Below are 26,128 nucleotides of genomic sequence, written 5' to 3' on the forward strand. Positions count from 1 at the left end.
GATAGTTTTTTTTATAAATACTAGCCCGTTAAAAAGTTTCAAAGACGATTTTCAATTAAAGGATTTTTGTATTTTTAAAGTTAAAGTTGTGTTGGTTAAGCTTCAGGCACTTTCTCTCGTTTGACTGCAAGAGTTTGGGACAACCAAAAGTCAAGCATACGCACAAAGACAACGTTTACTGTTACTGTGTATGCAGTATTCTATCCGGATCCAACCAGATTTTAATTAAAAAAAGATCCAGATTCGGTAAGCTCCTAATTTGTGGATTCGGTAGATCACTCATTAAAAATATTCGCTTTATTGTCGTGCAAAACGAATTGATTGTCTTGTTTATTGACCGCGATTTGTAGCTTTTAAGATAAAAAGGCTTAATTACATTTCGATAGATACATTTGCAAATATACTAGCTAGCTAAGTATTAATGCAATTAAGACGTGTATTTGTTTCTTACGCCATGGAAAACTTAAAGCTAATTTTTTAAAATGTTAAAATAAATCTTAAGAGGTTCTAGAATTGATTTTAAAATTTCTTTGAATTGGCTAGTTTAGATAATACTAAAGGCAAACAAACCATTAGAAAATAACTAGTTTATTCGGCAGTCAAAATATATCGTCTTTTAAAGTTGCATAAAAACATGATAAATTATAAGATACATTTTGTAGAAAAAATCAATTTATAACAGTTATAAATTGAAATATTCAAGTTAACTTAAAGATCAAAAACAAGTTCAAACTCACTTAAAATCCAAAAATACCCTACAAACTTTTAACTTTTTTTAAATGTTCTTACTAAACTATAATACAAAAATATTCATATTTTTGATAGCAGACTGATGAAAAAAATTTAAAACTTAAAAAAACTAAGAAGATAAAGTTTCATACTTTAGAATACTAAACTTTAAAAAATTATTATAATGTGTTCAAGGCTTGCAAATGCTTATATGTTATAAAAACCTACATTTTATACAACAATGTAAAAAATAGTGTCTTATTTCTAGAAGTATAAATAGCATAAAAAAGAGAACTCATTAAATAATTATTGGTTTATAATTAGTGTTGTTTTATTGTTTAAGACAGCAAACGAAGAAAAAATACAATTTTTTTTTACTTTATACATTTTCATCAGTTTAACTTTTTAGTATAATAAAAAAACTAGGTAGCACAAAATTATAATTTCCTAAAATTTCAATTTTCTAAACGAAACTTCCAATATAGTAAATAGTTTAAAATCAACACAATTACAAAAGAGTAAAACCTAAAGAGCTTTTATGCAATCTTTACGGTTGCCACAGATCAAGCTGAGAAAAATTTCCTGACTTTTCCTGACTTTTTACCTACATTTTCTTGACTTTTCTAAATCAAACTCTAATTTAAACTTATTCTTAAATACATAATCTAACACTTGAAACTATATAAAGCTTTTGATCTTATTTTTATACAGGTTAAAACAACAGTTTTTTTTTTGCTAAATTCAATCATCTAACTTCCATTACATAACTTGAACTATCTGTGTATGATTAATGTATTTGCAATAAACAGCTCTATCAGCAAAATACTTATATTATTACCTTATAAACACAACTTGTCCATTATTATTCTTGCAAGATGTTTTCAAAATGTGGTCCAAGGCCAAAATTTATCATGTATGATAGTTTTGTTCGGGCCATCTGACATGACTGTGCCATTGCACTGTCAGGAAACATTTTTTGCTCAGCTACGCCAGTTTGTTACACGAACTAGCTGAGTAATTGTGCTTGACAGTGTGCAATGCCCATAAAATTTCAGCGGTTGTGGTTTGTGACTTACTTACCAAACCTATTGATGGGCTTACACCACTGCTCTCACAACTTGCTACTCTGCCGCTGCTCTCACCACTTACCCCACTGGAGCTTGATCCAGCATTATAGAAAAATTATTAGATTCAGTGAACTCATGGCCTTCTATTTCTATGTTCAGCTCCATTCATATGTACAGTGAGTGCTTTTCTTCCCTTATTTGACAGTGACAGAGTACATGAACACTACTTGCAATTAAACTTTTGTGTATATATCACAGTTTCACTATGGAAGTGTCCTTGCTACAGATCATCAATACTATAAAGCTTACAAAATCTGCTTGGTAAGTAGGGTACTTGTTCAACATGTTAATAGAAAAATTTTGCAGTTTTATAAAGGATATTTTATTAATCTATACCAGATGAAGGCATTGGAAAATAAGCAGCTAATTTTGTAATTTTGTAATTTTCTAGGAAAATTTTGGAATTTTTTCTGACTTTAAAGGATGTTTAGTTAATTTTTACCTTTGAAGGCTTTGGAAAATAAAGAAATTTGTAAATTTAATCTGACAAATCTGACTTTTTTTTAATTTTATCAAATTTCCTGACTTTTCCTGACTTTTTTTCAAAACCCACCAAATTTTCCCTGACCTTTCCTGACTTTTGTCGTTTTTTAAAATTTTTCCTGACTTTTCCTGACCATGTGGCAACCCTGAAGCTTGTCGAAAGAAAAAAAATTAAAATAACTGAAGGTTTGTGCTTAAAAACAAATATTTCAAACGGCTCTGATAAAAGTAGGAATAAAATTCTACAAAAATTTACTAAAAAGCATAAGCAGCAAAACAAACTAAAACTCTCAATTGAAATTCAGAACCACGTGCAGCATCAAACGACGTTGTGTTTGAACAGCACGTAGTTGGCCATCGTGTGGTTGCCCGACTGCCGGTATATCAAGCTGAGGTTGAAGGCGATCTCGTGCCGGAGGTCGAAGCTGTCCTCGCACACCGCATCGACCACATTGGCAGGTGGTCCGCACTTCAACGCGTCCTCGTACATGTGCACCGCAAAGTGGTTCAGCCCGATCTGGTGGAAGGCGCGCCCGATGTTGTACAGCGACTCCTGCTTGTTGTTCCGCAGCTGCCATTTCAAACATTATACAGGTTTTTTCAAGTTTTATTTGAAATATCATGCCAACTGGCCTTTAAGGTTTATAAGAAGGAACATCATTACCTGAGCGAAGGATATTTTGTGAACTTATTAAAGCAGAAGCTGACTCATAATTTTAATAAAAAATTTTAAGTAGTTTTTATTGTTATTGAATGCACGAAGTTAGACTTATGTTTGCGGGTATTTATATCCGAATGAAATTAGTGCAGAGTAAAAACTGTACTTAAAAAAAATAACCTTTACATAGCTTTTATTCATCTTTATTAATTAACCTAACAATGAAATATTACAAATAGCTTTGTTTCATTAATTTAAAAAACGTCAGCTTTTAGACTTTATCAAAACAAATATTCTAGCAAGAAAACTAAAAATTGCCATTGAGGATCTTCAACGTGATAAAAAAATTATCAAAATAATCAAACCTGGCAATACTTGGCAAGGAGTGCGAAGGCTTGTGCGACATAAGTGTGCTTGTTACCGCAAGTTTTCTGCGTGAGTATGTGGCAGTAGCAAATTCCCACTATCAAATGCAGTTCAGGATTTTCTTGCTCCTGCAAGTATTCTTGTTATTTATCAGGTAAGTTTATTCGTTAGCACTGACGAAAGTTGGCTTAAAAAAGCTAAGTACATTTTTTAAATGACTCTAAAGATATTTTTTAACTCTAAAAGCCTTACTTTAACTTACACAATCACTACTTTAATACATTACACAAGGATACTATTAAAGTTTCAAAAAATTATGAATTTTAAATAGAAGTAAAAGAACGAGTTTAAAAAACTATATACTTTTAGCTTTTCTCAGAAAGGAATTCAAGTTATTAATAACGTTTAATAACTTACTTTTTAAAACTTTACTTGGTTTTTAATAAAATATATTACTGAGTTTTATTCTGTACTATTTTGTTTTTGATAAGTGAAAATTTTCAAAAACCAATAAAGTACAGATACATACACAAAAAACTGACAAACTTCTTCTAATAGTTCGATGTAATAATTAAGTGCAGGTCTGAAATTAGAAGATGCAATATCTCCATGAGCGAACATGCTTTGAAGCGGGTAAACTTTCTTATCTTGTACCTGTAATTGTATACTTGCTTTTCGTGAATGCTTTAAAAAAAAATAGATTAATCACTTTGTTTTGCTAGTAATAAACTTTGAAAATATCACAAAATATAACTTATCATTATAGAGAAAAATTTTAATTTACTCTGCAAATAAAAAGTGGTAAACTTAACTAGTCGTTAAAATAATACTTTACGTTAGCACAAAACAAAAAAGTCAACATAAGTTTACTTACTATAAAAAGCATTATTGTTGTAAAATCAATCACTACTGGAATAAAATATTAGATAACCAATACTGGGATATAGATATTATTTAACAAACACGAACTTATTATAAATAACAACATTAAACGCACAATAAATTTCTGCTCTAATATTTTTTACAAATACTGACCACCATGATTCTGTGGAGGAACTTGCGGGTGGACATAAGCACCTGATAACTGTGAGACAGCCTGGTGACCACCTGATTGAATATGTTCCACACGTGGTTCTGCACCGACGACTGGTCCTCCTTCTTCGATAAGATCATCTTCCTTCAATTGATATACTACAGGTTTGTATGGTAACAATATATAGTAAGGTTATAATATAAAACACAGTCTTTGTTTGGTTGCGATTTATAAAAGCATTAAAATTTTTCAATACGGTTTAAAATTAAAAAAAAATATTTAACGCCAAAATTAGCTGAAAATACTGCTTGATAAGTTTAATTATGTTTGTTAAATTAAAAATTAATAAAAGTGCAGCAAAGTATCTATTTAATTAACAAACAACACAAACAATTTCATTCAAACATCAACAAACTTGAGTATTCCGAAGGCGTAACTGTACCACCCGCTCAACAGGCTGAACCTGAACAAAATGACTTCCAGCTTGCTTCTTGAAATTTTCGCGCGCGAAAAGAAGTGTTTCTCCTTCATAATCTGGTCGCTTATCAAAGCGGCCTCCTTGTATCTTTTGCACGTGTTGAGCAGGTTCAGCAACTCCTTGTTTAAATATTTAAATTATTCATTATTAGTTATTTTGAGATGCGATACGAAATCAAAAAGTCAAAGTGGTCAATATAATAATTTTAAAACATTGGCTTGCTATTAATACTGCTTTATTTTATTTCACCAACCACTTACTGGTGAAGTCTTGGCTCGTAAAAGTTCTTGTACTACAGAAACAATATTAAAAGATCAAAAAATGCAGCAACAATATTAAAATAGTTTGGAATATCAAGTTACAAATTATTTGTATTTAAGAAAGATTTTTTTTTGGTATGAACCTTATGTTAAACTTGAGCTTATCTCACGGCACACGAAAGGCTCAAGCTCTGTAGACTTTCGCCAATGTTTTTGTTAAGAAAGAATAGATATAAATTAAAAATTTTTGTATAAACTATGAATCAGTTTTTAGTAAATATGGAGTGTTAATACTATCATAAAATTACAAAAGATTATATTTAAAAACTATCCCTTCTCATTTACTAGAAGTCAACACCAACACAGCTAAAAACATTTATAGAATAAAGTTATTTATCATTCAATACTAATCTGAATGTGGTACAATTTTCAACTTGAACACTAGACTATTTTCCAAATTAAAAAGTAAATTCATATTTCAAACTCGCGTTCAAGTGCCAAAAGCAAAACTAAAAATTGTCAAAAACACTAGCGCTCTCAAGCATACCAGTAAAACAGTATCAAAACAATTGAAACCTTGTAAAAGTCGATCCACTGCCTCTGCTTGAAGACCTGCCAGTCGGCTTTCAGGTACAATTCCTCGTCAATCCTCTGCTTACCCAGCCTCTTGCAAGTCAGCTTGATTTCGCCTGCGAACGGGTTGGTTGATTTCCTAGTTCGCTGCACTATTGACAGCTGAAAATTTTATTTTTTTCCTTTTTCTATATGATAGATTTTTCATATATAATCGAAATTTCATTACTTTCTATGTAAAACTTCTTTAAAATTTCAGGTTTTTTAGTTATTTTTGTTCGAATTTTTAGATTTTCCAGGCTTTTCCCAGATTTCTCAAACTCCAGGTTTTTTTACAAACTGTCAAATGTCAGGTTTTTAGCAACTCTGATACGAAAATAAACAAAAAAAGTCCTTTTATTTTAATGGAAAATAAAAAAACTGTCTGTACTAAGAAGAAAAGGTACTAATTGAAATTAACCTCAGTTTTGAAAGTACTTTTCAATCTGTTGGCGAACATAATCAATACAACATCCGCTGCAGCTGCTAGCTTCTTTCTGTGATTAATCATGTTTATTAGCATTAAGGATATAAGTTAGTTAAGAATTAATAAACACACATTTACTTCCAGGGACTATCTTTTATTTTTTTAATTAAATAGTCTATCAGTTAGTATGTTAGTGATCTATCGTATCCTAATTTTGTGAATCGGTTAGATCACTATAATTCAGTAAAACTGAGCAAAATGTTTCTTTAACTTAACCTTTTGTTTAAAGCAGTGTTTCTAACTATATATATGTTAAACTCCATCTTTTCATAACTTAATATAAACTTCTGTGCAATTTTTATTTTTAAGAAAAATAATCTGCAAAATACAATTTTTTAAAAACATTATAACTTAATAATTTTACTGTAAAAAGTACTATAAATACAATAAAAAAAACCAATGCTCGGATTGTTTATTATAGTTTCTACACATAAAGCGTTTCATCAGAACAATAACAAAGTTCACATAAACTTTTTTTAAAGAATCACAGAAATACACATTATGACGTTTCAAATAAATCTAAATAACTTCAGTTGGCTAAGGTTTTAAACAACTTCTGCAGTTTTAAACAACTTTATTTTTAGTTTTTATTTGTTGCTATTTTTGTTATTGGTAAGTGTTTTCTTTTGTTCTTTTAAGATACATGTTTTGGTTGCGAAGACAGTTGTTTTTAACATTAGCTAACTAAAATTATTCAAATTTTTTTGAAACTTCGTATTTTTGTAAAAAAAAATATGTTAAGTTTTTTATTGTTCTGATGAAACGCTTTAAGTGTAGAAACTGTAGTAAACAAACCGAACATTAGTTTCTTTTGTATTATTAATATTAATCTCTGCTTTTGCATCGAGAACTTTGGCTTTTGTCAATAACAAAAACAATTCCAATTATGTATTGTATTTACATAAGTAATCTTCTTTAAATCATTCATTTCTATTCTAGTTTTTATAATACAAACTTATCAATACTTTTTAGTTTTGCTAAAACTAAACAGAATGTAGGGAAAAAATTAGACCGCAAACTAGGGTTTCAACTATAAAAAAAACTTATGAACTTTAAATAGCCAACACTAAAATAATAAACTCTGAAACTAAATAATATTCTATGTAAGCTGATAAAAGTGTTCTGGTAACTCGAAACGGCACAGCTTGTCTTCTTAAACACCAAAACAAACGCGCTCACTTACCAAACACTAGCAAACAAATACTTTTAACAAACTTTTTATTGGGAAGTTGGCCCCACTTTTTGAAAACTTCGAATCTGCGATTCAGCAGCCTCATCTGGTCTTTCGGTGAAATTTCATTTTCATCCTCCCCGTTCTCAGCTCCATCTAGTGTCTGAAAAATTGTTATTATTATAAGGATATGATTGACAACTATCTTCTAACTAAAGTTTGAGAATTTGAGTGAAATAACAAGTTGAATATAGTTTTTTTTTTTTGTTGATAGTTTTTTGGTAGTGTGATTGTTCAACAGATTAAATCAAAATACTTAATTTTTTTTGTTAGGGTATATTTAAAACATGGGATTTAGTTCAAAACTAAAACTATTTATACTACAATTTAAGCAAGTAAAACTCTAAGTAATAATTTGATATACTTACAAAGTCTAACAAAAACTGAATAGGTTTACAAAATCTGAAAAGCTTACAAACAAAAGAAGACTCAACAAAAACATCGGCGAAAGTCTGCAGAGCAGAAGCCTGGACTTTCGTATGCCGCGAGACAAGCTCAAGTTTAACATAAGGGTTGATCATGCCAATACGTTCATCAGACCACATCAAGTCTCAGTCTACCGAAACCTTGTGGTTTGATCATTGAATTGCTATGATCAACCCTTATGTTAAAGCAGACTAATTAAACTTTTGTATAAACAACCAAAACACCTCGATGGCGACGCGGTATTCCCCGGTGTCGAGCAAGATGGCGGCCAGCTCCAGCCTGATGTCGACCGAATCCTCCGCTGATATTTGCAGGCACTTGAAAAAACTCTCCTTGGCGCTCTGGTAGTCGTTGAGCTTCAGCAGCGACATCCCCTTCAGCTTGAACAGCTCCTTGCTGGTGGAAAAGTGCGCGAAGTGATGCACTTCCAATTCCTCGATCAACCGCAACGATTCGGCGTACTGGCCGGCTTTGAAGCACGCCACGCAAACACTGATCTGCACGTCCGCTGTTTGTCAGAATGTTAGACTTTGTTGATTTTTTTGTTTAATTCAGGTATTATAAAAACAATTGCTTAATTTATAAAAATTCATGTTAAGAAAAACAAAAAGCAGGGTTGCCAAATGATTTTGGCAAGTTTTCTCCAGGTTTTCGAAATTTCTTCCAGGTTTTTAAAATTAGACGTTTTGGGGTCTATTTTCAGTTTAAAATTAAGTTTAAGGTAAAAAACTGTGCCTAATAGTATAACAACATTGAAAAGGTATCTAAAAGCTTCTTTAAACGTCTTTTTTATTAAAAAAATTGGAGATGACAAAAATGTTTATCTATAAGATAGATTTTTTGTTGCAAATCAAAACTTTACTACTTGACATTTATAAGTATAAAATTCCAGGTTTTTTTAGGGTTTTTAGTGATTTTTGTTCAAAACTCCAGGTTTTTTAGTGATTTTTGCTCAAAATTCCAGGTTTTTTCAAAATTACTCTAATTCCAGGTTTTTCCCGTTTTTGTAGCTTGAATTGTCTTACAGGTTTTTTGGCAGCCCTGAAAAAGACTTAACTTAACCCTCATAGTATTTAATATACTAGTTTACTGCAACAAAACAATCTTAACCTTGGAGGTATTTCATTTACCTTTATTTATATATTTATGTATATAATATTAACGATAAGTTTTATTTTTGCTTGAAGATGTTTTTAAATAGCACTGAAAAATTTGTCTAACTCGAATTACACTTTTTTCCCTTCAAAGATTAAAACTACGTGACATTTGTCTTAAGAAACACAGTACAAAAAAAAATCCTTACAAACACTCGTACAACAAACCTACGAACGCAGAGTCCAGCTTGATTATGCTCGATATGGCGTCTTGCACCAAATGCGTGAGATTGCAGTGAATGGCGGCTTGCACCGCTTTCGACTTCAGGTCGATCGGGATGGGAAGGATGTCAATTCTGCGAATGTTCTCAACGTCGTTCCTTCGCACTTTCTTCGCTTCACCTGTGAAGATTTTTTTTTTTCATAATGCAGCGTTCTGTTTTTGATCTGAATAGTAATTAAAAAAAAAAGTCAACTTTTAAGAAAATTTGTTCGTTGTTATGTCTTAAATATCAATGTGCTTTTTCGGTATTAAAGCCAGTGTTGATTTCAACTTAAAATAAGAAGAGATCAAAAAAGTTTATTAGTGAATATTTGTTTGGTAGTTTACAATAGTATGTGTACACTTTGTTAGCAGATAGTACTTAATTTTATAAATAACTACTGATTTGATTAATAAAGTTTTTACTACAATAAAAGTTATTTTTTTAATAAAAAAGTTTCTAACTACAAATATATAAATGTTGTTAAAAATTTTTAATTGAAAAAAAAGTTAGTTTGCTATATACCTTCAGATAATTCAGTAGTTTGGTCTTCTGCTAAATAAAAAAGTTTAATCTTTTCCATAAAGTCCAAAGCCTGAAAATTTTTTTTTTTTTGGAACGTTCAGATTTAAATAATATATATTAATTCAAAATCTAGTAAACTGAAAAGAAATTATTATGACTAAATTAAAAACACATACCTTTTTTTCTTAAATCTAAATTGGTAGACGAAAAGTTTTAAAAAAAAACATATCTATAGCAAAAGTTATTTATGTGAGTCAAACAAAAACATATTTTGAAAATTAGTAAATACTCATGAATGAACCGGTACTTTAACAATGTCACTTTAAGTTGAAAAGTTTGTGATTAATTTTAAAGAGTATTTTTACATACCTATTAATCAAAAGTTGTTTAAATCTTTAGAAAAACCTTCAAAACGTCTTTCCATTTATTGCATTCCACGCACAGTTCACACAAATGGTGCAGCTTCTCCTCATCGAAACACGTTTTGTGAAAGCGCATCACTTTCTTTAACAGGTTTATCGCAACTTCGTAGTAACGTTCTTTCATTGCCTTACTGCAATTTGTAGCATTTACTTATTTGAAAATAAACATACACTTTTTATTCTAAAATTTTAACGTTTGAAAATAAAGTAGCAACTTTAGATATATTTTAACTAAACGTACTTCGTTTCACGTTTCTTACCTTCTTGGAAAGCCTTTCTGCAATATATAACAATTTGATTTTTTGAATAACAAAATGGTTAAAAAAAACTTTAAGTAAAATGTTTAAGCTAATAATAAAAAGATACCAATTTAAATGGGATTAAACTGAATTTACCGGTATACTAACAACTTCCACCCGCAATCATTTCCCACCCGCGCACAATTCCCACCCAAAATCTATTTTCATGTTCTTTATTTATATATTTAATTTTTATTTATTTAGTTTTTCATTAAATAATTTATTTGTTTTTTTTAACTATCACTGTTACCCCTAACCCTCACCTCACCCTTGGTCGGTAAGCGGTTCTCGGATTTGATCGGGTGGGAATTGTGCGATGGTTAAAACTGAGCGGTTCCCGAATTTACCATAACACCTACTTTAAAACTCTCTTTCATTATTTTTAATTGTAAATTTTTGAAAAAATTAACTTTAATGAAGTTAATACTTTTTTCGTTGAAAATTCGTGTTACACTAACAACTGTAATGAAGTATAGCACCCTCACCCAGCCAAAACAGATAAATAGAGAAACAAACAAAATATGCACGTGGTCAGAATAAATATAAAAGGCATCCGAATACCAACTCACGTTGCTTGTTCGTACGCGAGCTTGCACGCTTGCTCGGAATCCTTCATGGCGGTGACGATGATTTCGAACGATTCCAGCTTGACGGCTTCCGAAGTCACCGTTTCGCATATCAGGTTCTTCAGCTTCTTTGCCAGCTCCATGTTTTCCTTGTCCAGCTTGAACGCTACGTTTTGTTGCAGTTTTTTAAACGCACACCATATTGGCAGATCAATCAATTTATGATTAAAGTTGCAATGATATTGAGGATAAACTTTGATTTAGGGAATTTAATTATATTCTTATAATCTTGTTACGTTCTTGCGCAACGGTTTAGTTTCAATTAAACCGAAGTGAAACTGAATTAGTCAAAATAAATTTATATGCACATTAAAAAACTCTTAATTTTCTTATCAAAAAAATTTCTTGCAGAAATAATTTTACAAACAGTAAACCTTTTTTAAAGCAAGAGGTGGCGCGATGTTTCTTGTTTATGTTGAGGAACTCGTCACCAATCAGAATCCACGTTCTGGCTGAATTGTCCAATCGCAAGCTTGCGGCGAAATATTGACACTCAACCGACAGTTCTGTCAATTCCTCCAGCGTCTGGCTACTGCAATGATATAGTGAATTCAAGCTAATAAACTTACAAACATATACTTAAGCTACAAACTAAAACAGTTTAAATGTACAACAAAAATCAGTGGTTGAAAAATAACTCAATTGTGAAGTGTTAAAAACTTTCAATAACATTGATGCACATGAGCATCTTTTTACTTGTAAAAGCGTCAACAAACTTTGAGCCGCCCATTCTGGCCACTTCCGAGTAAATTTCCGACAATGTTTCGTACGGTTTGAAGCACTGAGGGTGCTCCTGAATGATCCTCTTGCATATCTTTATCGCCTGCTGGTGGGCGCCCCTCATGTATTCCTTGTTGGCCTGCCCCATCAGGTTCTGCATTGCAGTTGGTATATTCACCCTTTGCTTCGGCAGTATCAGCTAGGGGGTTTTTATTGAGTTAGTTTTATTAGATGAAATCTTTTTTTGTTTTATTAAACAACTTTATTTTATATAATTGATCAATTTTTCTTGTCTGAATTGAGAATAAAGTTATGAAAACTAAACAGAATTGCTTATAAAAATAATGTGTAGATAGTTTCTAATAAACCAGTATTTTTCGCTTGTTTGGCTTGCACCTCCAATAAGGTTTTCTTAAACACTATATTCTTATAAGTACATAAGTATTTTGAACTTTTTAAAGATGTAGAAATATCTAGATCAGGGTTTCCCAAAGTGAGCCAAGAGCCCCTTTGGGAGCACTGACAGAAATTTAGGAGGCCATGAGGAGCAAAGGGGGGCATCTAGCTGTAAAGGGGTCATGAGGTCATAATTTGAAACATACAGGAGGTATTCTGGAGTTGATGATGAAGAGCAAAAAAAGGTCTTAGGCGTTTTTAATGGTAGTTTTAAAACTTACACTAGACATTCTGGACTTAATGATCAAGAGCAAAAAAAAAGTCATAGGAGGTGTTTGAGTAATCTTGTTAAAGGGCGAAATAGCTTTTTTTATTTTAGTTTAGGGGGTATTTTGAATAAAAGTTAGGGGAACCCTCATCTAGATTTTAAGATAGAGCTCTACAGTATAAGTACTTTTTGAAAACAAGAAAAACCTCCGTTTGCTTTAAGCATTGTATGTAGTTGTAGTATAACTTAAATTTGTATTGCCACAGTATGTTAAAATACAATTTTACACACTATTTTTTTGATTGTATTTATTTTAATAAAAGTTTAAATAACTTACATCACTGGGGTCTATATCATTTTTTGTGTTTTTTATATTAAGTACTTTGTAGATACTTGCAATATTATCTTCTCTGGGTTCTTTTACACCTGCAATTTATTATGTAAAATAAATCTACTGCATTACACAAAAAAAAAAACAATAATTTTTTCATTGATCAAAATTGGTCGTTAAAAAAAAAACCTTCATTCACGTCTTCAACTTTCACGTCAATCGTGCTTTCACTCGCGGGTAATTCCCAGTGTTGAACTTCCTCGTCGCTCAGCAGCTCCACGTCAAAGTCGTCGTGTTCCACGCCGAACATGTAGTAGTCGTCAACTTCATCTTCGTTCTGATTGGCTGACGGGTCGTTGGCGTCTTCCATGACTGTTGAACAAAATGTTACAGCTGAGTTGTTTTATTAGGGTAGCTTAAAAAACCTTCAACTATATTTTGCTGAGTCAGGATAGTTTTATATATAGCGGATGAGTTGTTTTATTATACCAAAAATATGACTTGGAGTTTTTTGTAAAAACAGACTGAATGTGTTTAAGTTTAAAATTTGAGTAAATATTACGTAGCTTGGTGAAAATATGGTAAATTTGAAAAACTTCTAATAACGTTGTTTTTGTTTTTAATGTTTACTTTTTGATTTAACTATTTTTATCTTTTTTTTTTAAGTTGACCATAGCTAATTTTATAAACTAATAGTATACTTTTTTTAGTCTTTTGACAATAATTAACTTATTTTATATATTGATATATAAAGTTTACACTAAATTAGATAACTGCATAACTGTTGACTGGTGCAGCAGTTTTTTTGTTCTTATGAACTTAACATCTAACATGGTTTGTAAGATAAAATTTTGAATTTTAATATATTCCTCGATTTAGACTAAAATCTTATTTGATTTTTGTTGGTAAGCGCCAAATTTAACGTATAACTAGATAAAAGGACGTAATTTATTAGTTTGGTTGGACAAATTTAACGTATAACTAGATAAAAGGACGTAATTTATTAGTTTGGTTGGCCAAATTTAACGTATAACTAGATAAAAGGACGTAATTTATTAGTTTGGTTGTAATGACGTAGCTATCATAATAGGATAAGTACATTTTATAACTTTTTTAAGGCCATAGGGGGGGGGGGGGTAAAACATGTTTTTTACAAGTTTTTTACGATTTTTTTATATTGATTATACAATTTCTTTAAATATCCGGCTTGGTAAAAATTGTTTTAGAAGTCGTGCTGGTGAAAAAGTTTTTCTAGTAAATCTAGTCCGCTTATCAAAAAAATTACTAGTTAATATTATAATTCATAAAACTACTCCTTTAAACTATGGTTCCTTTAATAGTAGTTGTTTCATAAATAATTCTTTTTTAATTAACAATTTAAAAGAAAGAACTAATAAACATTTTTATTAAGGTCATAGGGGGACCGCTTTTATTCTTATTTTTACATTAATGTTTAAGTACAAGTTACTTTTTACTATTTGTTAAAATTGTAACTTTTGAGATGTAAACAATTTTAGTTGGAGAGTTAATAGATTCTTTATTGGAGGAGGCTCAAAATAAGAAGAAAAAAATTGAGTATTTCTTTAAAATTTATCCCTTCCCACGTTTTTCCAGATAAATACCTTAAATTATCAAAAAATGTTCCTTGGAAAATGTATAAAATAAATTTGAAAGGAACTTTTAAATTTATAGCCGTTTTTTTTTAAAGAATAGAACTTTTTATGGTCATACAACCTTTTTTTTTTTTCTAAACTTTTATAACGGATTTTTCTTAATATTGCAAGAAATATTTCCTGAAAAGCTGAGGTACTTATCTCAAAATACTCAGGAGGAGGTAGACTTTTATTAAGTTACAATTTTACTTTTCTCCTCCAATAACAAAAAAACTGTCATACCGCACGAATTTAGTTTTATTTCAAAATTTGTTTGAATGTTTAATAGCTGTAAAAACACAAATTTCAATCAATAATAAAGTGTTCTTGAAAGTGATTATATGTTTTAGGCTATATTACAGTCATACCAATACTTATCCTATATTTGTTAACAACTTTTTCTAGAAGTTCAAGAAAGCATTTAGTATTTCAGAGTTTAGTATTTTGAGTGACTAAAAACTTTTGTTACCCTTTGTTTTTTCACACCACCAATAAAAAAAAGTAAAAACTTTAAAAAATTATTAAAAATTACACAAACATCTCCAATTAGTTATATTATTTTAACAAAATATTGAAGCTTAATAACTAAATCTCATTCAAATTTAAGAAAAAAAAACAGCTTAAAATTTTCAGAAATCTTAAAATTATCCTGATTTTTTTAATAAAAAGCAAACTTAACTGAGTCATTCTTGAGATTTTTTTAATAGTTCAAACTAGCCTGACTTAACCTTGGTCGTCCTGAAATTAAAAAAATATCTTACCGGCCTGAGTTTTCCTGAGTGTGTAGCAACCCTGATATTTATATGCAAAAGAAAACTATTTGATCTCTATACTAACAATAAAAACTAAACAATATAAATACCTGAGTCTGTATAAGTACAAAGCTTAAAAGTAATTTAATTTCTTTTTTTTAACTTGTTTAAAATAATTCACTAACAAGATGTGTCTTGTTGTTCATAGTACCTGTCGTTTGGACAATTTTTTTCTGAAGAAACCGTTGTGAGAGGCTGGTAAGTTTCCAAGCTTTCATAACTGTTTGAAGAATATTAAATTAACCACCTTAACAAACCTGGAATAACTGTTTGAAGGTCATTATATCAATAATCTCAGTGTTTAATGTTTATTAAGCTGGAACAAAACCAAAAAAAAATTATAATTTATATTAAATTAGTAGTATGTCTTAACTTCATTAGTAGATCATTCTGACTTTTTTCTAGTAAAAACTTTTTAAGCACAATTATTCAGTACAAGATAAACTAAGGAAGAGCTAAAATACTGTAAGGTAACACTTGAATTGATTTAGTTTCAGGGATTTAAAATAAAACAAAATTGTAATACATTTTCTTATTTGTTTAAAAACGTGTTAAAATTAACAAGCATTTTTTTATTTTAGCTAATACAGTAATTATGAAAATAATTATAAGTTTAATAAGGCCATAGCGAGGTCCACCTTGATTTTTACAAGTTGATGTTTTTAGTAGAGCTCTATCTCAGCTATCGGACATTTTTGGCCACTTAAAAATTCAAAGTAACAGGGTTGCCACTCATTTTTTCAAAATTTTTTCCAGGTTTATCAAATTTCTTCCAGGTTTTTAAAAGTACACATTTTTGGGTCTATTTTTAGTGTAAAGTTAAATTTAAGGTAAGAAACTGTGTTCAATAGTATAAAAAGATTTAAAAGATACTGTAGAGCTACTTAAAATGTATTTTTTAATAAAAATATTTTTGGTGATGACAAATTCTTTTTATCTATATGATAAATGTTTTGAGTCAAACCGAAATTTTACTACTGAACATATTAAAATTCTTAAAAATTCCAGGTTTTTCCAGTTTTTTTTTTGCCTAAAATGTAAAATTCCAGGTTTTTCCAGGATTCCAGGTAAAGTGGCAACCCTGAAAGTAAATTTTGAGATAAAAGCAAGCGAAGTTGGTGAGCTCATTAAGTTCATTAAAGAAAGAGCAAATCAAAAACGCAAAAAAATAGACTATTTCACTAAAAAATTATCTTCTCCTTAAAATACATTCAAAATTTTTAACTTTTTACAGTAAGTCCATTATCAATATTTAAATCTTTTCAATACAAGAACTTTTTTTTATCAACAAGGTTTATTTATTTTAAATTTTTAATATTTTAAAAATACCAATATTCAAAGTCTTAAAACTAAAAAAGGAACCTTTCCTAAAAAATTGGAGTCTTAAATTTTACAAATGAAGATAAAGATAGATATTTTTTATTTTTTTAATTCTGAGAAAATTGACAATAAAAAATTTGTGGTTCATCAAAACTTTTTATAAATTAAAACATCTTAAAATTCAAATAAATTTTCTTAATACTAAACACAGGACGAGTAACACGAAAAAATAAAAATTAAATTTTTGGATTTTTTTTTGAAAATTTGTAGGTAGAAAGTTAAGGTTCTAAACTAAAGTGTAAAAATAACTATATATATATAACAACATTATTAAATTTTTTTTAACCAATCTATCTACTTTAAGGTTTTTTTCTCGCTAACAAGTTAAGCTTATTGCATGGTTGCCACTCATCAAGCTAAGAAAATTTTCCTGACTTTTTCCTGACTTTTTACCAAAATTTTCCTGACTTTTCTAAATCAAGCTCTTAAATTAAACTTATTCTAAAATACATAATCTAACACTTTAAACTATATAAAGCTTCCAATCTAACTTTAATACAGGTTATAAACAATAGTTTTTTGCTGAATTCTATCATCAAACTTCCAGTACATCACTTCAACCATCTGTGTATGATTGATGTTTGTAATAAACAGCCCTATCAGCAAAATACTTGTATTATTATCTTATAAACACAGCTTGTCTGAAAAAAGAAACATTTTTTTAGCAAATCCTAGCATAAATGTATCTAGATAAACAAATGACATATAAGGAACATTTTGCAGTTTATTAAAGGATATTTTACTAATTTATACCAGCTGAAGGCATTGGAAATAAAATTAAATATTTTTGTAAATTTCTAGGAAAATTTTGGAATTTTTTTCTGACTTTAAAGGACTTTCAATTAACTTTTACCATTTGAAGGCTTTGGATAACAAGGAATTTTGTAAATTTAAACTGACAAAATCTGACTTTTTTTTTATCAAATTTCCTGACTTTTCCTGACTTTTTTTCAAAACCCCCCATTTTTTCCTGACTTTTCCTGACTTTTGTAATTTTTTCAAATTTTTCCTGACTTTTCCTGATTTCCTGACTTTTCCTGACCGAGTGGCAACCCTGTTATTGTGTAAGTTAAGAATACTTCATATTCTTGTAACAATCTAAAAAACTTCGAAAAGTTCAAAAACAATAGTATTGAGTAGGGATGGGAAATATATGACCTGTAGACCAGAATCTGCCAACAAATAGAAATCTGTGGCTATGGAGTATTTTTAGCTTTGTAGAAAACAAATAAAATTAAGCTTTTACTAATAATAAATATACAATGTATTTATTAATTTATTTTTAGTACACAGTTGTTTTTTATGAATCAGTAATTTAAACAATTTAGTTTTCAAACAGTTTTTTTCTTTATGGTTGTAAAAATATTCAAAACTACATAGCCCACTAATACTGCTTTTTAAAAAGTCTAGCCATAGAAGGAATTTCTCAAGTAAATTTGGCCCACCAACTAAACAAGTTTTCCATTAGTATGTGTGCAAACCTACTATGATACAGAAAAACAACAAAATATTTATTTGATAAAACGAAACCAACTTGTTTTCATAGGAAGTAGAAGCAGAACACATCTGGTTGTATTCTTGCTGCTCAGCATAAGTGTATGTGGAGCTGACAGGCTTCAATTCCAGGGTGACTTCTGTTGGATGTGGCTCTTCTTCTTGTGAAACATCCATTTGTTCTTCACCTTCTTATCAGTGACAAATTTATTAGATAAATTTACTAACTATTCTTCAATTGCATTAGTAAAACATTTACTATATACATTAGTACATGTATATATTAGTCTTATTGAAACAACAATGATCAAATTTTAAAAAATGATTTTTTTATATTTAAACTGTAGTAGAGAATTTCTGTGCAGTACTTTTCTCTGAACACTGGCAACCAAAACTGTAAAATAATGTTATTTTAAAATTAAGTGCATACAGTTTTTTATACAATTTTTTTAAGTGTATAAAATTGAAAATTATTTTAACATAAGAATTGGAAATGAAGTCTGAAGTCATGGTTGTTTAGTATCTACTTTAGTGTATCAACTTTAAGGGGTCAATAATTGAGATCTTGTAGTTAAAACAATATTTTAGATAATAAAATCAATGATCTTCATTTTTAACTTTAAGTACATACAATAAGATAGTTTTATTAAAACATCAATTAAATTTTAAGATTTAGCCAGCTTGGTAAAAAGTTTTTGCTACGAATCAAAGAAAAGAAGTTAATCTTAGCCAATATTCTTTTAATTTTATAATAATCTTTTAGAGTTTATCTTCTACTACTAACTCTTAAACTTTCATTGCTTATATTATAAAAACTACTTTGATACTTCAATGCAGTTAAAAACAAATGTTAGTTTTATTCAGGGTTGCCACTTGTTTTTTTTTTAATTTTTCCAAGTTTTCCTAATTTCTTCCAGGTTTTCATAAGTAAACATTTTTGGGTCTATTTTTAGTTATAAGTTAATTTTAAGGTAAGAAACTGTGTTAAATAGTATAAAAAAATTGAAAAGATACTGTAAAGCTACTTTAAATATATTTTTTAATAAAAAATATACTTGATGATGAAAAAAATGTTTTAATTATATAATAGATTTTTGGAGCCAAATCGAAATTTTACTACTGAACATGTGAAAATTTTTTAAATTTAGGTTTTTCCAGATTAATTTAGTGATTTTTATTTAAAATTTTAGGTTTTTCCAAGTATTTTTTTTTGCCTAAATTGTTAAATTCCAGGTTTTTTCAGGTTTCCATGTAAAGTAGCAACTCTGTTTATTATTAATTTGATAAAGAATACTTACACTTCAAAATATGATTAACCCCTTATAGTTTTATTTTTTAACCAGCTCTTATTATTAATACTTAAAAAAATTCAATAAGTTAAAATTTAAAGCAATTTGTTGTAAAAAAATAGATAGATTACAACAAAAGTTTGAAAGTTATGAGAAATAGATTATTAAACATAACTCTATTTTGAGTTTACGTTCAAAATCTTTGACAAAACTTGTTATATCTCAATAGATAATTAATTTTTTTATTAGCATACGGTGTATTCTACAAGCCATAAAATATCATGCTTATAGTGACTTAAAAAAAGCTTAGCATTAAATAAAAAGAAGCTAATTTTAGTATCAAACAAAATACACTAACAATATTAAATTATATTAGAACATCGTTAAAATACCTTCATTTCCAGTAATACTTTCATAATAGTAGTCATTATCACTGGACTTGTTTAATGATAGATCCATTTTCTTTAGTTTTAAACACTGTAGCAACATCGAAATTAATGAATTACTCAGTAAAAAAAATATTTAATACCTTAAATAAACAGTTCTATATCTTAAAATGTTATTAATTTTTCAAAACTTAACATATCTTCCTAGTGATTTATTTTAAAAATCTATGTATATTTAGATTTATGTTTATACAATAATATGTTATATACAAAGTTTATGTTTATAAACTATGTTCTTTAGACTTTAAATCTCATAAACAATTTTTTTTAACAAACTCTTCAATTACTATAACGTCTGACTTCTTTTAGCCAAATGTTTTGTCAGAGTTTATTTCCATTATGTTTTGTTGATAAGTTAAGTTTTATTTATATAAACACAGTTACCATAAAAAATTATATTTCTTATGAATTTTTTTATAACATGGTGTGCCAAAAAGATTTTTTCTTTAGTTTAAGTAACCTGCTAAAAAGGTACAAAATGCTAATATGGTAGCACTTTACGTTATAAAAACTCTTTGTTAAAAATACAATTTACTTATTTTTAACTTAAAAAACCGAACCTAAAAGTAGCTATACCAAAGTGTTATATTTTAAAACAAATTATACTGTATGAAACTTAATAAATTAAAACTGTAGGAACTAGAAAATAAGTTAACAACTTACAAAATTTGAACAAACATTTTACATTTATTTACTTAATGAAAATAATAAAAAGTGCAATATAAATTTGCATACCCATGATTAAAACATTGGCATACAAAAAATGGAAAATTCACATAAAATTTAGATAAACAGCAATAATTAACAGTTCAACAAACATTTTAATACCTAATTATTGAAACATAAATATAAAAAGTTTATAAAAATATAAAATAAATTTTAGCTGAACAAAAACAATGAACAGTTCATTTACAAACCCATTGATTGCAACATAAACTTAAAAAGCTATAAAAAACCAACACTAACAAATACCACAGCCCACTATGAGCATCACACCATTTCCTCCAAAATACACCACACCACTTTATCTTTTACATTTGTGCTTTCTACTAAAACAACAAGTTAAAATAGAAACGTTTTAAATAATAAGTTAATAGGAATAAATTTTCATAACCCTAAACTAGCTTTTTTTTGTAAAACACAACATAATAAAAGCATGATTGTTTTCATAATCTTTATTTGAATTTAGTAGTTAATTCTATTTACTAAATAGATTTTAAAGGTACAAGGAAACACAAGATAGATTTAAAAACTTTAAGGGTTGAATAAAAATATAAGTTTACATATATAAATAAATACTTACATATAAAACCATATATCAAATAAATACTCAAGACAACTAACTTTTAACAAATATGTTTTGTTTTTGTGGTGAAAGTTTTTGTTTTGGATGGTATTGATTTAATACTCATTTGTTCTGACAAAATTTTCTAAATATTGCAAGGAACATTTCCTAAAAATTTGAGGTAGTTATCTCAAAAAACCTAGGAGATAAATTTTTAGTGATTTCTAGTTACTTGCCGTTTTAGTTTGTGCCTCTCATAAGGATTCATTGATCCTATAAGAAGTAAAACTCATTGTTTTTTGAAGATTTTTTCAACTTTATCAAACATATTTTTAATTTAAAATCAAGGAAATAAATGATAACCCAAGGAAATACAGGGAAGTGGAAGCCTTGTGTAAACTGTTTTATATTTTTTAAATAAAAACAAAACAAAGTAAAATACTAGTTTTTATGATTTTTCACAGGTAAGCTAATATACAAACTGCTTTTTTTTTTTTTTTTTTTTTTAAACTTTCAGATTTTTTACAGGGTATTCTAAGATTCTATGTTGAGTAGTCACCCTGTTAAAGTTTTTACTTCAAAAAAACTTTTAAAAACATGATAAACTTTATTGCTAGTACTATATTATTTCTTTCTTTGAAAGCTTTTTTCAATACTTTTTAAAAAAAATTGTAAACAAACTTTTACATTTATAAGTCATTAATTACCATCAAAAACTTTTAAAAAATAGTAAAGAAAAAGTGATTAGAAATTTATAAAACATATTAAGTATGGCAACTGATTTAAAATTTATTCCAGGGTTTCTGATTTTCTTCTTGGTACTTTAATACACAAGTCTTATTTTCGCTTTTTAATAAAAATTAAAACATAAAGCAGGGTGGCAAATGATTTTAAAAAAATGTTTCAGATTTTCTTGAAAGTTTTAAAACTACCAATTTTCTCAACTACATTTAGTATAAAATTGTATTAAAGATAAAACTGTTTTAAACAGTATAAAGTGTTGAAAAGACACTGTAATGCCAACTTATATTGTTTTACAATATTGTAAAATTCTAAATGTAATGAAAAATTATTATATATAATAGATATTTTATATATGATATTTCTTTTTTATTCAACATGTAACAAAAGTTGTTTGAAATTCCAGGTCTATTAATTATTTTTGCTCAAAACTCCAGGTTTTTTTTCAAAAAATATCTAATTTCACGTTAATCCAGGTTCCTTCAGGAGTTAAATGACCACTTTAATGATGTAAAATATGCATATGATAGTAAACAGGGTGGCCACTGGCTTTTTCGAATTTTCTTCCAAACTTTTAAGTATCTTTCAGAATTTTGAAAGTACAAGTTTTCTTATCAACTTTTAGCATAAAATTAAATTAAAATTACTAAAATGGTTTTAAATAGTATAAAAACTTAAAAAGGTACTTTATACCAGTGCTTCTGAACCTTTTTCTAGTGGCGGAACCCTTTTCCAAAGTTAAACTTTTCCGCAGAACCCCTATTTTTAATTTTACATAAAATGTTTAATTAAATAAATGTTCTTTTTTAGATTTCAAAAGGCTTCGCGGAACCCTTGAGAGGCGTCGCGGAACCCCATTTCAGAAGCACTGCTTTATACTACCTTATTTGTGTTTTATAATTAATAAGTTCTAGATATTTAAAAAAAATGTTTATAATAATGTTTTCAAATCTTATCTAAATTTCATTATCTAGCAAGTGAAATTTGTTCAAAATTCCAAATTTTCCAGGATTTTTTAATGATATTCCATCAAAACTATTGGTTTTTTACAATGTTTTTCAAGAAATATTAAAATCAAGGTTTTACCAGGCTTCTAGGTTAAATCCCCACCTTAAGTTTAAAACTAAAAAAATATACTGTAATGCTTTTTTGAATAGTTTGGTTTTGGTATTGGTTTTAACTAAAAATATAAACGTAAGTCTCTCATTTTAAAAAAAAGTTTATTAATTAAATTTAGTTTAACGCATCCTCAGAATAATAATGCTAAAAACTATTAATATTATAGTGTAATCTTAGTTATATACAATGAATTTGAAAAGTCTAGCTAAAAATAGTTACATCATAAAGAAAAAAAGTCTGTTTAAAAAGTTTAAATTAGAATCCAGTTGTACTAAGCTAACTTGAAGTAATTTATAAGACAAAATTGCTAAAACAAAATCATTTAAAATAGTAGATTTTTTTTTCCTGACACTAAATTAAATAAAAAGCACATTAAAAATTACAAAAAAAAACGACACAATAATACTACTAAAAAACGCTTTTTTAAAGTTTTAAATTGTAAAAATCTCTATGTTTGCAAATTTTTGGCTCGCAAGTTCTAATAAACAAAGATTCTAGAACTGAGAGATAGTAAGTGTATCTAGCTCGGATAGAGTTTCGAGCCTACTATCCAGGTAGTTCTCGGCACAAACAGGGTTGTTGAGGAGGTGCTGATGAATAGATGACAGTTCACTTTTAGGCTTCACTCATCATTAAAAATTAACATTTTTAGCTTTTTTGTGACATGCTGCTCTCGCCTGACGTTGAAACGCTGAGATGTTGTATTTGTTGTATAATTCCTTTTTATATGTATTTGTAAAAAAAAGTTATTAAATACAATAGTTTTTTCTTAAATTATAAAATTTGCTTTAATTATTATTTTTTTTAAGATTTGTTTATAAGTAAACTTAATTAAACTAACCTTTATTTGTAATTTTTGTTAATTTTTATACTTATTTTTACTTTGTATATTAATAGTTGTGATTTAAATTCATCTATGTTTAAACAAGTTTCTAACACCCAGTGTGAGGTTTATTGATTAAGACTGAATTGTTTTAATATCAATAAAAGCACAAAGCAAGTACCAAACTAATTTCAAAATTTTTTTATTTATAAGAACATTTACATAACAGGGTTCGTGCGCGAAATTCCTTTTCATTTAGCCTGACAGAGACCTATTTAGCCTGACATTTTTTCAAAGTAGAAAAAATCACCTTCAGATGGCATTTTGGGTATCGGGGGTCTTAATTAGCAAATTAACGCAATAAAAGTATTCACAAAACTACTTCTAAAGAAAATAAAAATTCAAATGAATTATTTTTCAACATCTATCAATCGCTTACTCAGCAACTTGAATACTTTTAACTGGTCATTATAATTTCTGCTTCAATGAATTCATACATTTATTAAATTTAGGGGCTTAGTTACATCCACCACTTATCACCCATATACAGGGTTCGTGTCAATTAGTACTTGAATTCGTCAACTATAAGTTACATGACTGGACCAGAAGCTTTTATTAAAACAGAAATGTGACTTAACAAACTGCTAAGAGTATTAATCTAAAAAGTATTTGGTATAAAGCCTTTATATTAGAAATTAAAACAGTTTAACCAACTAAGCTCTGAAAAACAAAACTCATGTAAACAAATTCAGACAAACAGCTAAGTTGTTGAACTAAACTGTAATGTTTAAACTGTACTTTTTTATGAATTTTTATAATTATGACGTATATAATCTACTAAAAACAAAATAATGAAGATTCTTAAAATTATTTTAGAGATTCAACAAAAGGTTTTAAGCACTTATTTTTACAAAAAACTGACTGATTTTGTCTTAAATAACTAAATCTTTATTTAGAAATAAATTCACATCTCAATTTGATCTTAATTAAAAAAATTTCATGCATTATTTGACAAAAACTGAGATTCTCAAATTTTTAAACATAAAAACTGATTTAGCCTGACGTATTTCAACTTTTTTCAAAAAAACTGATTTAGCCTGACGCGCACGAACCCTGACATAAATAACATTGTAGAAAGTACAAAAAAAATTGAACACAAATAATCCTAAAAGTTGATGTCTAAGGGAGGAGATGGTGTTGTGCCAGTTGTTTATCCACAGGCCAAAACTAGACTGGACAAAAATATTGTTTTACAAGTTAAAGTTCAGACCATTGTAAAACTTTATTAAAACAGTAACAGAACAATAACAACAAAGGGGTTCATGGCTGACATATACAATTCTGCCAACCTTGAACTTGTTTTATAAAACATCGTTCTAAAGTTTATAATAAATAAACCAAAAGAATGGTTTCTGATATAATTCTTTGGGTGATGGCCTATTCTTAAAAAAACAAAATTTGTAGTTTTGTTGGATTGTTATTTTTTGATGTAGTGCTAGTGAACTTTTGCCTGTAGATTCAAGCTTCATTATTTTCCCACACTTTGTGGTTTTTGGTGTTAAGATGTCTTTTTGGTGTCTTGTGAAAGTTCTCCAAAAGGATTGTCACCAAGGAAGCTAAAACATAGTTGTTTGTTTTATTTTATTTGCAGATAATTAAAAATAAAATATTAATGTGGCAGGTAAAGTTACATCTTATGAAACACATTCACTATTGGCCAAAATATTTTAATTTTTGCATAGAGTTTGACTGTTAATTCACTGATATTTTACTACTAAAAAAAAATAATAGTGTATTTTTCAGCTAAAGTTCAGATATTTGTTAGAATTTTAAAACATCAGTTAGAAGAATAAAAAACAAACAGTTCATGACTGTACAATTAACTAAAATTTTAACCGTTTTTACAAAGAAGTGTTGATGATAGAGTGCTTTGTTCAGTCTTACTTGGTCAAATGAAAATAAGATTTTTGTTATTTATTTTTTTTTTTTCTTAAGGTAGAACCTGATGTTTTCTACCTTAAAAAAAAATTAAAAAAAAAAAATTTTATCATTAGCGACATTAGTGGATAGATAATATGAGTACAATGCTCATTCACTTATCGGGACACGTTGGGCAAGATTTTTCTGTAAGCATGTACGGATGACCAATATTCCGGATAATTACAACAATAATTTTTTTCATAAAATAATATAATTGCTGCATATAATTCAATGCATAATAAAAGTGTTATGGTAAAAAGAAATACATAGTAA

At 28.3% G+C, this 26,128-nt stretch overlaps 1 protein-coding gene across 2 annotated transcripts; it reads right to left on the reverse strand.

The window, feature by feature from the left end:
- Window positions 1-2,562: 2,562 nt before the first annotated feature.
- Window positions 2,563-19,934, reverse strand: LOC145835832 (general transcription factor 3C polypeptide 3-like). 2 transcript variants are annotated; one of them, XM_082943564.1, is made up of 21 exons: window positions 19,854-19,934; window positions 18,213-18,360; window positions 15,424-15,518; window positions 13,024-13,206; window positions 12,841-12,929; window positions 11,836-12,038; window positions 11,494-11,651; window positions 11,063-11,225; window positions 10,436-10,471; window positions 10,178-10,325; window positions 9,773-9,842; window positions 9,213-9,386; window positions 8,115-8,398; window positions 7,449-7,567; window positions 6,168-6,243; window positions 5,711-5,869; window positions 4,812-4,993; window positions 4,399-4,540; window positions 3,910-4,017; window positions 3,363-3,491; window positions 2,563-2,910 (listed from the first exon to the last, which is right to left on the reverse strand). In XM_082943564.1, exons 1-21 carry the CDS (start codon window positions 19,918-19,920, stop codon window positions 2,659-2,661), a joined length of 2,985 nt encoding a protein of 994 aa, XP_082799690.1. In that variant the 5' UTR covers window positions 19,921-19,934; the 3' UTR covers window positions 2,563-2,658. The 2 variants fall into 2 exon arrangements, with proteins under 2 accessions (XP_082799690.1, XP_082799689.1); XM_082943563.1 differs by having other exon boundaries at window positions 18,213-18,363.
- Between the last annotated feature and the right edge of the window lie 6,194 nt (window positions 19,935-26,128).

The sequence above is a fragment of the Thalia democratica genome, chromosome 5, assembly GCF_965202585.1.
Source record: "Thalia democratica chromosome 5, ktThaDemo2.hap1.1, whole genome shotgun sequence".
Classification (NCBI taxonomy): Eukaryota; Metazoa; Chordata; class Thaliacea; order Salpida; family Salpidae; genus Thalia; species Thalia democratica.